The following is a 17,635-nucleotide window of genomic DNA, read 5'->3' as shown; positions in this document are numbered from 1 at the left end:
ATGGTTAACTAATGGCACTGAAGCAGAGGTGGGAAAGTTTTTCCAGTCTGAGGGCCACACACCATTGTGAAAAACTTCCTGGGGGAGGGGGCACATGCTAGTGGTGGGTGGGGCCAGAGGTACCTACAGACCCAGCCTCCAATACTCACGGAGCTGTCAAGAAAACACCCTTCAGCTCCTTCAGAAGAGGGATTCAAGCCCTATTTGCTTCTTGGGCACAGGAGCTCCCTGCTTCCCCTTATCCCATTCACACAACACAGAAATACAGGATCTTTGCACAAGTAACAGGTCAAATGTTTAGCCCTTCTATAGGTGTGTGCACAGGGTTTGCTAGGTGTGCCCTGGCACATCCTGTTCTAAAAACTGTGGATTGTGGCAAGGAGAAGAGGGTACGGACCAGGGAAGAGGTGGCTAGTGAGAGAGGAAGGCAAAAGGCAGCAGGGGGAGGGAAGCAGCCAGAGAGATGCGGGCAGAATAAAAAGGCTGGAATGGATCTGGAGTGGATCTGCAGCTTCTGCCTGCGTCCATTTCTGGAAGAGGTGGTGGGGTGATCGGCTCTAGCAGTAGCAGCAGTAAGGGAAGAGGAGGGGCTGCTGTTTCTGGAGCCAATCACCCCACCATCACTTCCAGAGATGGACGCAGGCAGAAGCTGCAGATCCATTCCAGTGTTTTTCCTCTGCCTGTATCTGTCTCATGGCTGTCTCCATGTGAGGGCCACTCATCACCTTTTGTGGAGAGAGATGGGTGGGGATGTGGAGCTGCTTTTGTAGTGAACAAGCAAGGAGGAGGAGGAGGAGATACCGCCCTGGCCCTGGCCCTCCTGATCTGCCCTGCCTCTGGTCAGCTTGGCACTGGTCTTTTTCTCTGGAGGGAAAATCTCTTGTTTTGGCTTTTTGACCTCTTGTGTTGTGGTTGTTTTGTTAGCCTTTTGCCTTTTTACCTTTACCATTTTTTTATCTTCTCATTTCTTGAAATAAATTTTAAAAAATATTCCCTGGATGTGCAGCCCAACAAAATGTGCTGTGCATGTCTGTCAGCCCTTCTGTAGTCTCCATACGTCAGTGTCCACACTTCCTTTTACACAATGCATCACATTGCATGGTATAATAAAAAAAGTCTTGAATGGTTGACAGGTCAAATATTGCTATATTTTGCTCAAGTATTTTTTAAGAAAATGTTTTTAAAGAAATAGCATTATCACCTAACCCTTTGCAAGGGGTAAATTCTTTTGCAAAATATGTCCCAATCCCATTTCAGCTCATCCCTGACACCAGTCATTACTAGAACCAGTGAGTAATTCAAAATTATTTGAAGCACTCTGAACATACAAAGGGCAGAGACTTCCACAAGTGACCCTTTCTGTGACGTTTACCGCAGGACCCGTTTCCACAATGCCTGAACCCTGTACCATGCATCCACACTCACCGTATTTAATCTCCGGAGAGTATACATCATTCGCATTCCCAGAATGCAATTCGGTCACGCAGCAATCACTGCTGCTGCTGCTGCTGCTGCTTGTCGAGGGTGGTGTCAGAGCATTGGAGAGCGTCTGGTTGGATTGGGGAGGAGCCGGGAGGGTCTGGGGGGTCTGGCAGGTGCAGCCGGTTTGTGAGAGGCCACAGGATTGGCTGGTGCCCAGGCGAAGGCACTCTTCGAGCCAGCGGCACAAGATGCTGCAGGTGAACTGGCTGGAGTTGTTGTTGTTGATCAGGAGGACTTCCACGAAGCGGAACTCCACAGCCTCGGGGGGCAGGAGCCGGGTGGCCGCTTCGGGCTCCTCCGCCAGGCACAGCTGCACAAAGTTCTTGTCGAAGTGGAAAAAGGTGAAGGGGCCCCCTCCCTGGCACAGCTCCAACCTGACCTCCCCTCCGTCTTCCTCCTCTTCTTCCCGGGTTGAGGCTGTCACTTCTGGCTGGCTGCAGGTGTCGTTGGAGAGGTAATGGTCCAGTGGCAGCACCATGGGCGAGTAGTGGGTGCAGACCTGCTCCTCCCGGTTGAACCTGAGGTACAAGGAGTACTTGGTGGGGTCGGGGTTCTCCAGGGTCCACGAGCAGCCAGTGGAAACAGTGGGGAAGAGGTCCTTCAGTGAGAAGGAGCCGTAGAGAACCCCGGAGGCCAAGGCGGAGCAGGCGCTGGGAGCTGGGTCAAAGCCCCGGGACAGCCACAGGAGACACGATATCACAGACAGTAAGAGTGGTCCAGCAGGGTTCATCCTATGACATTTGCCCTTAAAAAAAGAAAAAGAAGAGTTTAACTAGGGGAAGAGTCTTAACTTTGAAATCTATTTTCAAAGTTGCAAGTCTAGGGTTGTTCAAATCTGACAATTTTGGTTTCTTCTGCTTAGCAATTTTTCAGTTCAGGTTCTCCATATTTTCATACCAGTTTGCAGATACACACACACACACACACACACACACACACATTTTTGCAAATGAAATTTCACTTATATCATGCATTTGTGGTATGTTATTTTCACATGCATTTTAATGCACACTTGCATATGTAATTTCATACACATTAAGTGGCTGGAGAACCACATTGCAAAATTCAAAAAAAGCATGAATTTTGAAGGGTTGCTATGTTTCAGAGAATTTGAATTAGACAGGGTTGCCCATAAATCCACAGTGAATGGAATTTATCTCCCATCCCAAGCCCTGCAACCCAGCCCTGAAACACAGGAAGCTGAAGGTGCAAAAGGGGGCTAGAGGTGAAAAATAATGGTCAGGGGTGGGCTGTACTTTCTGCTAACCCTGGAGCCACAGCAACCGGCAGGCTGTCCTTAGAGGGAAAAAATCCCAACTCTGAGGAAAGGCTGTGGCTTTGGGGCAAGCTGGAGCCTCACTGTCTGAAATGTAACAATGGACAGAATTGTCAAATTTGGTTCTTCTCGGCTTGCCATTTTACCAAGCTTAGGTTCAGGTTGCCCAATATGTACATCTGTATGCAATTTTCATTTTTAAAATTCTGCACAAAAATGTGGACATTCTTTGCATGCATTCCTTCCCGCATACATATTTTTGTACACAACTTTTGCACAATACTTATAATTATTATTGATTGATTCCTAGGCCACTTAATGCCCAGACGGTTTCTAAGCTGTTTAACAAGACATAAATACTGATTGCACAACGTTGTTAAAATACAGAAGAATTGAAAACACAGCATATTTAAAACAATAGAATATACCCATTAAGATATTACTATAAAACTGATCATTATTAAAATGTGTGATAAAACAGCCCCATTAAAGCAACACATAGGGGCTCTGTGGGTATTGGCACTTTTTCTGTTTGTTTGAGGGGTGTGCATTTTGAAGGGCAGTGGTGTTTTGCTTTGTGTTTTGGCTTGGAAAGTGCAAATGAGGCATAATTGCATTAAATGTCAAGAAAATGAATTCTCCCCATCCCTCCAGGAATGCAAGGAGCAGGTAGAAAGACCAGAATGTGCCAGCAAGAGCAGGGTCTCTCCCCTCACTCCCACCCCGCTGCCATATTCAAATATCCAACTCTGTCTCCCTCCTAGATGACTCTGTGTAAAGTCTTGCTGGGCCTAAAATAACAGCATCTTTAGTTCATCATTATTATTGATGAAAAAACCTCTAAGCATGTGCAAAGTGCATTTTGCTCACAGCTGAGCAACAGAAACCAAACGTCTGCCTCCTTCAACCCCCATCCCCCAAACACACACACAAATGTATATTGGAACCACATTTCTCACTCACCCCCCCCCATGTATTTTTACACTGCACCCTACCCTCTGAGATGGCTGCCTGTTGTTTCTCTGTACAAGCCTCTTGTCTCAGCTTGCCTCTTTCTGGTCAGGAAATATGACTTATGCAGAGACAGCAAGGAATTTGTCCCTGGATGCTTTGAATTGGGGTGCCTGCCTATGACTAATTGTTGAGCTATCATAGGGTTGCCATATTTGAAAAAGTGAAAATTCCGGACACAAAAGTTGTTGAGCTGCTTAAGGGGGCTGAATATCGGCTATGTCTAGAAAATCCCAGACATATGGCATCCCTAATATTATCACATAATGATACGTTATGTGGTACTGCCACTCTGAGGACTGTGCCACTTCAGATAGCAAGTGAGAGACAGCATGACTGCATACTCTCCAAGGAAGGGGTGAGGGGTATTTAGAAAACTAACATGGCAAAAACAACATTCTCCCTTATTTCCTTTAGGGAATGTTTGACCCTGGGAGGGGGAGAATGAGACACATGAAATGCTCCACATCCACCTCCATCTTCTAGAGGTACAATCCCAGGAGCGCTGTACCACATGATATTTTCTTCTAGCTGTGGATCAACCCAATTCCTTGCTAAAGTTTCCTTCTTTGTGGTAGAGGAAGTATGACTTTGCTACCTGCCCAGATGGGTATCATTGCAATCACCTCCTTCCTTGCCACTGCTCCAGCATCAAAACTGAAGCATGAAGGAGGTCAGTGTGATCTGAAAAGCATGCAAGACTAGGCTTCTAAACACCAGTTAGCCAAACTGCAGAGACCATAACATAGTTTCTCAGACTCCACTCCACCAAACGGTTTGGGGAGTGTCGTCTCTTCTGTACAGAGGAACAACCCATTTACACTCACCCTCTAGAATTCTCTTCTCTTCTCTCCCCACCCCGCCCCACCCCCTTGCCGCATTTTCGTTTTAATCTACCAAGCCGTTAAGTGCGAACAAGCTGGCCACGGGTAAGTGCTGTTTATAGAGTCATAAAGAGCCAGACCTCAGCCTCATAAACCCTGCAGGATGTGGAGTCGGGAAGCTGAGAGGTTTCCCAATCCAGGGAGGGAATGGAAACCCAGCAGAATTCCCAGCTGCACCAAAGAGAGGAAATGGCTGTTGAAAGAAGCATTTCCAGTGCCAGGGCACCAGCATAAAATCATTTCTCAGGAGGAAGCACCAGAGTTGCCTTAAATGTCTGGGTACCCAGGTCCTCTGATTTTTCTGCCCTGAGAGTCAGTGTGCAAAGTCCATCAGCTAAAGAACAAAAGAATAGCCTGCTGGATCAGGCCAAACCATCTAGTCCAGCATCCAGTTCTCACAGTGGCCAACCAGACGACTATGGGAAGCCCACAAACAGGACCCAAGCACAAGAGTGCTCTCTCCTCCAATGGTTTCTAGCAAACAAGTTTTCAGAAGCATTCCTGTCTTCAGCCATGGATGCAGAAGATACCAATCATGGCTAGTATCTGTTGATACTAGCCTTCTTCTCCATGAATTTGTCTAAAAGTTGGTAGCCTTCACTGCCTCCTGTGGGAGAGAGTTCCATAGTTGCTCTGAATAAAAAAGAACTTTCTTTTATTTGTCCTGAAACTTTTCTCTCTCCAAGCCATGTACTTCTCCCATGTCACCTCTCACTTGCCTTGCTCCTCCGAAGAGGGCACGGGGCTCAAGATCAGCAATTCCATCATCTAGGGCCACAACTCATGCTGACCCCTGTGCAGACACAAAATGAGAGCCAGGCTAGAGTTGCCTCTTCACCCCAAGAAAGATAAAAGGTGAAATCTGCAGGGCCTGCAGGCTTGATGAGATACCCAGCAACTGCAAATTGTGGGAACTGCAAAATTATGGGAAATTCTGGAAGGGAGGGGAAGGGGGGAAAGAAAAAGGAATTAATTCCAATGAGGAACAGATGAATTTGATACATTTCACCAAGACACAATACAGACTTCTCACCTTTTAACTGTAATGGAAGATGCATGCATGCAAAAATAACCACTTGAAATTATGGAACTTGTGCGGTGTGATTGAGCCAGAGCATTGCACATGGGGTGGTGGTAGGGGCAGCAGAGTCTAGAGAGGCAGAGAGGGCAACCCCTATGCCCAAAAGAAGCAGGTAGAGTTGCAAGGAGAGCCAAGCCTATGGAATCCTAAACCCATATCTCAAACCAGAATGATTCATTTGCCAAACAGATTATTGGCCCGACTAGAACGCCTGGCTCAGCTTAACGCACCCAGACACCAACATGCAACCCCTTTTAGCTCAGCCAGTAGAGTGTGTGACTCTTAAACTGAGGATCGTGAGTTTGAGTCCAAGATAGGGCAAAACGATTCCTGAATTGAAAGGAATGGACTAGATGACCCTTGTAGTCCCTTGTAGCTCCACAATTCTATGGTGTCTACATTTGCATCTATGCATACACATGCACATCTTTGGGTCACACTGTGCTTGGGATATCACACAGGTTAGGCCAGCCTCTGCCTCAGTTGGTGTTACAAGCCACTCCAGTCGGTCTGCTACAAATCGAATCCGGTATTGTGTCCAGACCTGAAGGGCTCCAGCTCTGTATTTATTGTTTTATTTGTTTTATTGCCTTTATACCCCACCTTTCATCCGAAGAGCTCAAAGTGCACTGTTCTCTTCAACCCATTTTATACTCACAACAATCCCATGAGAGCCAGACTAGGCTTGAGAGACTGTGAATGGCCCAAGGTTACGCAATGAACTTCACGGCTGAGCAGGGATTCGAACTCCCAAGTCTTATTTTTTTATTTTTTCCAAATCCTTTATTATTTTATTCACATAATATACATTCTTTACAGCAAACAACTCCAAAATAAGCAGACAACTCCAAAATAAAATCATATGTAACAAAACCATAAGTCTCATGCTTTCATTTGCACTGATCTCCTCTCCGATACTTTTACTTGATATTTCTTTCTGCTTTCTGCTTTCCTTATAGAATCTTTATAAAAATTTAAATCTCTTAAATCCTATACCAATCTTTAACAATTTCAATTAATCCCTTCACCTCCCTCCCCCACAACCCAGTCCTTCCCTCCACCCGTGTGTGAACTCACAAGTCTTAGTCCAACATTGAAACCACTGCACCACACTACTTTCTTTCCTCACCACTCAACCCACCCAATCAAAATAACCCCCAAAGCAGGATTGAACCAGAGGCTCTAGCAGTCCACTGTCTCTGCAGAGCCCTCGGCTCCCCAACAAACTGTCACGCTCAGCCTGCACCTGCTATGTTGCTACTAGGCAGTGGTGAGCAGAAATAACCCGGGGAGCGTGAAAGAGGGTGTATCCTGCACACAGGAGTGCCACAGAAACAGAAGCACCTCTCCTTCTAAATTTAGAGCCTGAAAGGTAGTTCCTGACACTGAGACAAATGAGCTGCTGTCAAGGAGGCAGCCACGTTGAAAAATGTACATGCAAGCATGGGAAATAAGCAGTGTGGGAGCAGAGCGGACCTCCCTTGCCTAGCTTAGATGGCCTTCAGGGGGATGGAGGTGAAGTCAGAGCAGGGCTGGGGTACCTGAGGCCCTTCCAGATGTTGTTGGATTCCGACTCCCAGGACAGCCAGTGGGCAGGGATGCTGGGAGTTGGAGCCCAGCAACATCCAGAGAGCCAGACTCCCCATCCTTGAATTAGGGAGAAAGAGAGTCAGGGAACATAGGTCTATTAATGACTATCAGTCATGATGAGAAGTCAATAGAACTTCCATGATCTGAGGCAGTCTACCTCTAAATACTGACTGCTAGGGAGAAAACAAGAAGAAAGGACTCTTTTCTTCATGGTCTTCCTGGGGCATCTCGAGCAAGTTGTCAGCAGCCAAAGGGCTTTGTGGCCAGATCCAACAGGGCTTTTATTTTGTTCTAGTGCTATGAAGATGGTCCCATCAACAGGACTTGAGCAGAAGGTTATTAGTTCTAGGGCCCCCAACTTGGTTTTGAATGACTGATGCCAGCTTTTAAAACATTAAACAATAAGGGAAATGAAGTAATTGTGAAACATTGCGTCTCCAAGCATGTCCATGGAGCCTGTTCCCTTATGGATTAGAGGAACCATAGCCAGACCTTTTGGACTGGAGGGGAAATGAAATGGTGTGCGTGGAAGGCCCAATTCACCATCCCTCAACGTGGTTCCAAAATTATCCCTCCCACCACAATCCTCTCTAGATTGGTCATTGTGGGACCTGGCAACACATCAAAGAAAGGTGGATTTGTCCAGGATCTGATTCCCTAAACTAAGCTCCTTAGGAAGAGACTGTGATGCTTGTGTTCTTGGAGGAAAAACCATTACACTACTGGCAATGGAACAGATGTGAAATAGCAGCACAGGCTGCCATTGTGTAACCGTTCACATAGCAATCGTACATCTTACATTCCGAGCCTGCTGCAAACTTGCCCTGCCTTGCTCCACATCTTCAAGCACTGACTTTGAATTTTAGATATGTGTCAACAGGGAATTATAAATGTTAAGGGTTGTGATAGAGATTTCCCCTGCTATGCCACCTGTTCCTGCTAAGCATGTAGAGAGAGATATTTCTCTTCTGTGGTCACATCCTGGTCCACCCCTCAACCTGACTTCTCTCTATAGACACAAATTAATGGCTGCATCTTGGTTCAAGGACAGGAGCAAGGGGATCACTTCTCCTTTATTGGTCAGGCAATCTAATTAATCCTTGGAGGGTCTTTTAACGAACACCTTGACTTCAGCTCAGGGGTCAATGGAGCTGTGGCAGGCTTGTTACCCTGAGCTGTGTGCTTCCCCACAATTAATAAGACACAACAGCACAGACACAACAACTTGCTGTCGCAGGAGGCAGCATTGGTCACCAACTTGGGTGGCTTTAAAAGAGGAGAGGACAAATTCATCAATGGCTACTAGCCATGTTGGCTATGGTCTGTCTCCACAGTCAGAGGCCGTAAATACTTCTGAAAACCAGCTGCAGGAAACCACAGAAGGGGAGTGGCTTGTGCCCTCAAATCCTGCTTACGGGTTTCCCACAGGCATCTGGTTGGCCACTGTGAGAACAGGATGCTGGGCTAGGTGGGCCACTGGCCTGATCCAGTAAGTTTTCCTAATGAAATAAGAATCAATACATCTAGAACTGGGGTGAAGGGCCTCTGTCCTGAATGCAGCCTTATAGCCGTCAAGGATCTCCGCAGGCCATTGGGAAAAGGCCACAGCTTCGGGGCAGAGCACATGCTTAGCAAATGCACTGGTGCACCAACCAGGCACTTCTGCTGGTGTGTTGGTACTGTGCACTCCTCCTCACTTGACTCACCCTCCTCCCTCCTTCTAATCAGCAGCAACTCAACGTCTGGGAGGTCAGGTAAGTGTCTCCGCCCCACCATGCCATCAACTACTGGATGTACGTGTATCAAAAATACTAGCTGTTGCATGACTGGGATGTAGCCTACTCTAGAAAGGAAAGAGCCTCATCTGATGCTGTGCTCACTTTTGTCTCTGGCACTGCCCACCACTGGTAAGCACCCCTCGGGAAAAGTGCATGTGGCCCTCAGGATGAAAAAAGGTTTCTCACCCCAGATCTTGAGCCAGAGACCAAAATATGTGGTGGATATGGAATGTCTGTGGGTTGCAAAGGATTCTGGGAAGTGCTTGATGAGGAACCCTCTGCTCACAGGGAATATTGGCCAATGCCATGCCACTGCTCTGAGTGAGCAGGGAGTGTGCTGTGAATATTGCCAGAGATACTGTGCGCTGCTATGGGAGATTGGCAGCAGCACATAAACAGTCTTCCAGGGAAGTTCGTCCGCCATTACTGATCCTCTCCTTGAGGAACCCTTGATAAATTTCTGAGGAACCGTCAGGCTCCCTGGAGCGTCATCTGAAAAATCACCGCCTTCCGCCAAGAACTTTCAGTTGTCATTTTTTTACAAAGCACTTTATATCCTAGCAAATGGAGTAAACTATTTCCCAAAGGCATTCGGAAGGAAGGTTTACGGACGTTCTTACTTCTGCCTTTTGAGCATGCTGTTACAGGGAATGCGGCCCTGTTGTGACACAATGCTTCTTGTAATTGTATTTAAATTCATTCTAATTTCCATATGAATGCTCAGGTGTACTCCGAATGCAAAGCTGTTGTCAGGGAAATAAAACATACAGCAGCACCACATTTCCCCTGCTCTCCCAATATATGCACAGCTGGTTCCCAACTTTCCACCAAGCATCATGAATGGAAAAGAACCCAGAATACGGCTGTGCAGATGAAGAGGCGGAGCTTTGATGATGCTCACAGTGTCCGTCATAAATGACCAAGAGAGGGGGATCACCAGGGACTGGAAACTACTTTAGTTTAATTTTGCCAGAAAAACCCTGGCATATGACTGTGTCAGACTCATTGGCATCTCTTGAGTATGGTGGCCCTGTCAAATATGAAATCTCTGAAGCCTTAAATTGTTACTACTAAAAACAATCACATGCCAGTCATTGAATACCATCGACTCTTGAAAGCCACTGACTATCAGCCCTTCAGTACTGTCAAATATTAAAGGTAAAGGTAAAGGGACCCCTGACCATTAGGTCCAGTCGTGACTGACTCTGGGGTTGCGGCGCTCATCTCGCTTTATTGGCCAAGGGAGCTGGCATACAACTTCCGGATCATGTGGCCAGCATGACTAAGCTGCTTCTGGCAAACCAGAGCAGCGCACGGAAACGCCGTTTACCTTCCCGCTGGAGTGGTACCTATTTATCTACTTGCACTTTGACGTGCTTTTGAACTGCTAGGTTGGCAGGAGCAGGGACCAAGCAACGGGAGCTCACCCCATCGTGGGGATTCGAACTGCCGACCTTCTGATCAGCAAGTCCTAGGCTCTGTGGCTTAACCCAGACTGCAATAAAATAAAAAGAGATCTAATATTTGGCGAATATTCGGACTCATAGAGAAATAGTCAGAAAACACCTGATGAATACTAGATTAGACATCAAAATTTGGAGGAATTTTTTGGGAAGCAAATTCATTTCATCTCAAGTACCAGCCTACTTCAGCTAAAGGTTATTTTTAAACACATTCAATGGAAGAATCAGATGTTTTTAAGAGAGCTTTGACAGCCCCTGAATTAATCAGGGCCCTATTTCTCACCCCAGCTCATTAGTTTCCGGTAGGCAGGAGGTTATATTAAGTCAGCTGATGCCCTAGACCAGGGTCAAGGAACATGTGATCTTCAGCTGTTGTTGGACTCTGATACCCATCAGCCCCAACCAGCATGACCAACAGTCAGGGATTATGGGAGTTGTAGTCCAGTAACACCTGGAAGGCCAAAGGATTGTCACCCCTGCCTTAGATAAAAAAAAAACTGCAAAGGGTGCTGAATAACATGGGAATGAAAACCTCTGAGCACACCCTCCCCACACCGGCACCTACACAAGTAAGAATGCTTCCAAGGCTTTTTTGTTTTTTAAAGCAAGGCTAAAGGATCTTTTTTGGAGGGGATACTTGATTTCTGGAAAATAATCCAACCTGCAGAGCCTTTTAGCCTTCAAACAGCTTTTTGATAACTCATTAATAAAGTAATGAGGCTGGGGCTGCCTTCTTAAGTCAGGGCTCTGAATACATAATGGGTTTAAGGCCACCTTGGAGCCACACAGTTGCAAAGAGACGTGTGGAGAAGGTAAAGCGGTGCCAAGGAGGGGTCGAAGGTCTGCAGAGAGGTGGAGGGAAAGGGCTGGAGGGAGATCCAAAGAGATAAGAAAATCAATTCCCCTCCATTCATGCCTGCTCAGCCCTTGCACACCAGGGAGATTGGGACTGGCGATCCAATACAGCAGAAGGGACCATGGGGGCAATAGAGCAATTATTTGGAGATGCTCCAAGCTCAAGAAGGCAGCCGCCAAAGACACAGAGGAGCAAAGAAGTATCTACCTGAAACTCTTAACAGTTAGAGAGATCCAACTATTATTACACTGCAGCTGAGCCCCTCTTGGCTGTGGGACCTGGAAGACCTGCTCCCTGCCTTGCACCTGGCCTCGGAGGGCAGGGCTCTGACTGAATAGAGAAGCTGTGTCTGGTAATAATTTAATAAAATTTAATTAAAAAAATTTTTTTATTTATACCCAACCCATCTGGCTGAGTTGTCCCGGCCACTCAGAGCAAATTCCAACACATATAAAAACATAACAGACTCTTCTGTTGGGGTATTGGGTTTTGTTGCTGCTGCTGTTATTAATTTTGTGTATCTCTGTTTTTTAGATCTTACTATTATTTATGTGGAAATCATTCAGTTTGGTCATGCACTTTTTGATGTTATTGATCGATCGATTGATTGATTGATTGATTGATTGATGTCTGCTTTTGTTATTTGTAATTATGTCCTGTCCCCCCGCATATTATAAAGCCTCCTTGAGCATGGTTTTAACTATGGTAAAGTGGCACACAGATAAAATGATGTCTGTATGTATGTGTCTCGTCTTTCCTCCAAGGCGAAGAGGGTGACATGCATGCACAGGGTTTCTCCCCTTTAATGCCTGCCCTGTTGGGTAGTTCAGGCTGAGAGATGGTGGCTGGCTCAGGATCATTCAATGAGCTTTATGGCCCCAAAGGGATTTACACCCAGCAATCGCCCAGTCTAGCCCAACTTTCTTCAACCTGGGTGTTCTCCAGTTGTTACTGGACTTCAACTCCCTTCAGCTCCAGCCATCATGGCCAATGGTCTAGGAAGATGGGAACTGTAGTTGTTCACAACGTATGGCTGGCAAACTTAATTCAAATCACTGGTGGAAACACAGTGGAACAGAGATAGGAACCTACTGCTACACCACACAAACACAGAGAGAATAAAATAATTACAGGATTAAATAGATGCAAAAAATAGAGATAGGCTGAGCAGCTAAGTCTGCACTACTAGATTTGACTGTATAGGTGCAATTCTATATATGTCTACTCAGAAGTAAGTCCCATTGAGTTCAATGAGGCTTGCACTCAAAGAAATGGGTACAGAGCTGGCGTCTAAAACATTTGTGTTGGTTGCTAAAGATCTACATGATCTATGTGTGTACAAATTGCTGTGGGTTTTAGACAATTACAGAAACTAGTCAAACTAGTCAGCAGATTCATTGCAACAAACAAACAAACAAACAAACAAACACCACCCTCTTCCCTTTCCCATCTTTCTGTAACTCACAGCTGCCGTTCAGAAAAAGAGAGAAGGAAAAGGCAGAACCAAGGATTGAGAACCTGTGACCTTCCAGGTTTTGTTGGAACTGCAACTTCCATCCTCATCCCTGACTGCTGGCCAAGTTGGGGCTTTGGACCACAGGGATACATTAAACGTTCCAGTTGCTTTGAAGTATAATACAAAATTTCAACATCACCACCTCATGCAACCTGAACTGGTGCAGGCCATGAAAAGCTTTACCATTTGACTCTCCTAAATTTACAGAGCAGAAAATGGGCAGAGGGAACCACACACACCATTCAGTTTCACCCAGAAACATAGAATTGTAGAGTTGGAAGGGACCCAAAGGGTTAACTAGGGCTTACTCACATTCCCTCTTGTTTCACTGCTTTCCCCCGGGGAAAACTGCCCTTTAGAGCTCAATTGGAGCAAATGGCAATTCAGATTTCTGCTGGATTGATGTTTGCTCCAATTAAGCATTAAAGAGCGGGGTTTTTCCCTGGGAAAGGAGCGGGGCAAGGGGGAAACTGCTTGGACCCCTGCTTTCTAGGCATGGGGCAAGTGAAAGTATGGAAAGCCCCTAATCTAACTGCCTGCAATGCAGAAATCACAACCAAATAACTTGCACTTCTTAGTGCAAAAGCAAACAACACACACATTTATGTTACATTTACATCCAGCACTTTTTCCAAGGGGGTTCAAAGAGCTATTGTATTTTATCATCGCAACGACCCTATGGGGTATGGCTAAGTGGAGGGAAGGGTGCTGCCTGGGTATGCAGGGCCAACCAATGCTCTGGCATCTGCAGAGATTTGAACTCAGGTTTTCTATCCAAGACTCTGCCTGCTACATCACTCCAGCCCACCCATTGCTTGTTTGGGAGCAATTGTTAAAGTCAGCAAAACCGTATCTGTCCTCCTGAGTAGGGATGGATGGCTCTTTCTGTTCTGGTTTTCTCAGTTTTCCCTGTCTCAATTTCTTCCCCATCTCTAGTCTTGAGAGAATTTCCACTGAACTTCCAGACAATTAACCCTGATGGAGGGCTGGAGATACATAACCATTAGGATTTTCTGAGCAAAGTTCACGTTTGCACCTATTGTGCTGACTTGAAAGCTGATTTGCTGCTCCCAGAGTCGAGAGCAGCTCTGAAAGACAAGAAAAACCAGTAGTGTTTGCAATTCAGGGTGGATTGCCAAAGTAGAAAAAAAGTAAGTGTGTGTACATGCACATTTTAAACCCTGGATGCTGTTTGCCTAGGGGCTTAAAACAACTGTGATGGGACGATGAGCTGCTTGTGCGTAAAATGCAAGTCCCTCAGAGTTTGATCAGGCTTTCAAACCTCTGCCTGTGACGGAGCCCCTCCAGCATGGCTGCGTCAATCACTAGTAGAATCCGAAAGTGGCTGCTTTCGGAAACGTTTCCAACATAAAAGCTCCTTAACGGAAACACGTCGTCTGGCCTCTCGGCGTGACAGTTTCCGTCGAGGTGTGGGTGTCCCTATAGGAGGTCCTGAGACCTCCCCACTGGTTTCGCTTGAAGCGTCTCTGAGCCATCCCTCCGACTCACTTTCCCTTGGAGTTCTTGCTCGCCCTCTACTGGTTCCCTCTTCCACTGCTACTGCTCTCTCACCCTCAGTGAGCCTTTGCGCCTCCGGCGCTTTAGATGTCAGTTCCCTGACATCCACCTCCCCTCCAGGGCCCCCTTCACCCCCTCCCGTCTCCTCTCCTACTGGCGGTGAGGAGGTAAAACCCTTGAAAGAACCTCCCTCATCTTCCGACGTCGCGAACACTTCCTTCCACTTGTTGCTGTTCCTACTCTCTAGGTACTCTTCGTCATCAGAGTCCACTCCCTCTTCCAACTCCGACTCCGCGAACCCTTCCATTTCCTCTTCCTCATCGGTGGTGCCGAAATACTCCCTCCTAAACCTTGCTATCGGCTGAGGTTTCCTCGGGAACCTTTGATGGAACGTTTCTGTTAAAACCTCGTCATTGACTTCCTGCGCACTTACCCAGGTGTTTTCTGACTCCGGTTCCCCTTCCCACGCCACTAAATACTCCACCTGATTTCCCTTCCACCTGGAATCGAGGATTTCCGCTACATGGTTGCGGCGTTCCCTCTCTTCCAAGGCTGGTCCCCTGACGTGCTCCCCTTCACCTCCTCCCCTGTATGGTGACAGTAACGACCTGTGGAACACTGGGTGCAATTTCATGTGATTGGGTAATCGGAGTTTGAAAGCTACCGGGTTGACCTGCTGAATCACCTCAAAGGGTCCCAATCTTCTGGGCCTCAGTTTCTTACAACCCCCTTTGAACGGCAACCCTTGGGTTGACAACCACACTTGATCCCCCACCCTTATGGTTTCACCTTCCCTTCTGTTCTTGTCTGCCTGCTTCTTATATTGTGCCTTAGCCCTTTCTAAGTTGAGCTGGAGCTGCTGATGGATGGCTTCCATCTCTTCTACAAAATGTTCAGCCGCTGGGACGCTCCATCTCTCCCCTCCTTCCCCTGGAAATGCCCTGGGGTGACACCCGTAATTAGCCAAAAAGGGACTCATCCCTGTGGACACATTCTCCGCATTATTGTAGGCAAATTCTGCCAACGCCAACTTTTCGACCCAATCGTTCTCTCTGTCATTGACATAACACCTAAGATATTGTTGAAGAATGCCATTTGCCCTTTCCGCCTGCCCGTTGGTTTCAGGGTGCCGGGCAGTTGAAAAATTGACTTCCACGTGTAACAAGCTCATGAGCTTCCTCCAGAACCTGGAAGTAAATTGTTTGCCTCGATCTGAGATCACCCTCGAGGGAGCCCCGTGCAACCTAAAGATATGTTCCACAAACAACTTCGCCGTTTCTTCCGCTGTGACTGCATGTGAGCATGCTACAAAGTGGCACATCTTAGTTAACAGGTCTACTACTACCATGATGGCTGTTTTCCCCTTGGACCTTGGCAGATCCGTCATAAAATCTATTGATATCGCTTCCCAAGGCCGTTCTGGTGTGGGTAAAGGTTCTAATAACCCTGCCGGCGCCCTTCTTTCCCCTTTGGCTCGCTGACATTGGTCACACCCTCTTACATACTCCCTTACATCTTCCCTCACCTTAGGCCACCAAAATTCCCTGGTAACCAACCACATGGTCTTGTGTTGCCCAAAATGTCCCGCCGTGGGGCTATCATGCAACTGCTTGAGTACTCTCCCCCTCAATTCACCTTCGGGTATATACAGTGCCCCTTTGTAATACAATGCCCCATTTCTTTCCTCAAAACCTCCGGGGCTCTCGCCCTCCCCCCTGAGACCTCTGAGCTTATCCTGGGCATATTCATCATTTTCCGTTTCCTCCACCAGTTCTCGTTGCCCCACCATCGCCGCCCCACACACCCAGCGGTCCTCCGGGATGACATGTCTCTCTTCGATCACCCCCTCCCCTTCCCAATATTCTGGTTTGCGTGAGAGCGCGTCCGCCCTGACGTTTTCTGGGCCTGGCACATAACAAATCTCAAAGTTAAATTTGGAGAATTCCTGTGCCCATCTCACTTGTCGTTGGTTGAGCACTCGAGCTGTTCTCCAATACTCTAAATTTTTGTGGTCGGTGCACACTTGCACCTTGTGTTGTGCCCCAATTAATAAATGTCTCCACCTCCGGAATGCTTCGTGAATGGCAAGTAGTTCCCTGTCATACACCGTGTAATTCCTCTCGGACTTATTCAGCTTCCGCGAGAAGAAGGCACACGGTCTCCACTCCGACGCACTCCTCCCCGGTTGAAGAAGGACCGCCCCTACCGCCCGGTCGGATGCATCTGTTTCCACTCTCATGGGTTTTCGTAAATCCACATGCAGAAGTTGTTCTTCCGAGGCGAAAGCCCTTTTCAGTTCTTCAAAGGCTCGATCCGCCTCTGCCGTCCAAACAAATTTCTTCTTGCTGCTGAGACAGTCGGTGATGGGCGCCGTCAAGTGGGCAAAGTTCTTGATGAACTTCCGATAAAAGTTCCCAAATCCCAAGAATCTTTGCACGTCCTTCTTGGTCTTCGGTGTCTTCCATTCCAGTACCGCTTGGACCTTGCCTGGATCCATGGCCAATCCCTTGTCTGACAAGCGGTACCCCAGGAATTCCACCTCCTTGGTATGAAACTGGCACTTCTCCAGTTTCACCCACAGCTGGTTGGCTTGCAGCCTGCCCAACACTTCTCGAACGTCCCTCACATGCTGTTCCTCCTTTTCCGAATACACCAACACGTCGTCTAAAAAGGCCACACAATTCTTGTAGAGCAAAGGTCCCAGAACGTGGTTTATAAAAGCTTGAAAACACGCGGAGCCCCCTTGTAGACCGAAGGGCATAACGAGGTATTCAAAGGCTCCCAACGGGGTAAACATGGTGGTCTTCCATTCATCTCCCTTCCTTATGCGTATCAGATTGTACGCCCCCCGCAGATTTTGTAAAAATCTTTCCCTTCCTTACTCTGGTCAAAATGTCATCAATTCGGGGCATAGGGAAAGCCAGGGGCTCCGACACTGCATTGAGGGCCCTGAAGTCACACACCAGTCTCGGTTTGTCTGTGTTCTTTTTGTCCACAAAGAACACTGGGCTGCCCCCCACCGCTCGGGACTCTCTGATGAAACCTCGCTTCAAGTTTTTGTCAATGAACTCCCTCAGCTCCTGCATCTCCCTGTCTGACATGGCGTACAGCTTGCCTACTGGGAGTTGGGCCCCTGGGAGTAGGTTGATTTGACAGTCAAAGGGTCTATGCGGTGGCAGT

At 47.2% G+C, this 17,635-nt stretch overlaps 1 protein-coding gene across 4 annotated transcripts in view; it reads right to left on the bottom strand.

Moving 5' to 3' along the window:
• ADGRB2 (adhesion G protein-coupled receptor B2) overlaps nucleotides 1-17,635 on the bottom strand; it is a 167,019-nt gene that overhangs the window by 115,774 nt on the left and 33,610 nt on the right. For all 4 annotated transcript variants that reach the window (XM_081922850.1, XM_081922851.1, XM_081922849.1 and 1 more), the window contains exon 2: nucleotides 1,426-2,227. In XM_081922850.1, coding sequence (XP_081778976.1) covers nucleotides 1,426-2,212 — 787 coding nt within the window. In that variant the 5' untranslated portion in view covers nucleotides 2,213-2,227. The remainder of the gene's footprint in view (nucleotides 1-1,425; nucleotides 2,228-17,635) is intronic.

Source organism: Podarcis melisellensis (assembly GCF_964234715.1).
Source record: "Podarcis melisellensis genome assembly, chromosome: 8".
NCBI classification, from domain to species: Eukaryota; Metazoa; Chordata; class Lepidosauria; order Squamata; family Lacertidae; genus Podarcis; species Podarcis melisellensis.
Note: the sequence above shows the minus strand (reverse complement) of the source record. Positions and strands in the feature narration are given on the sequence as shown.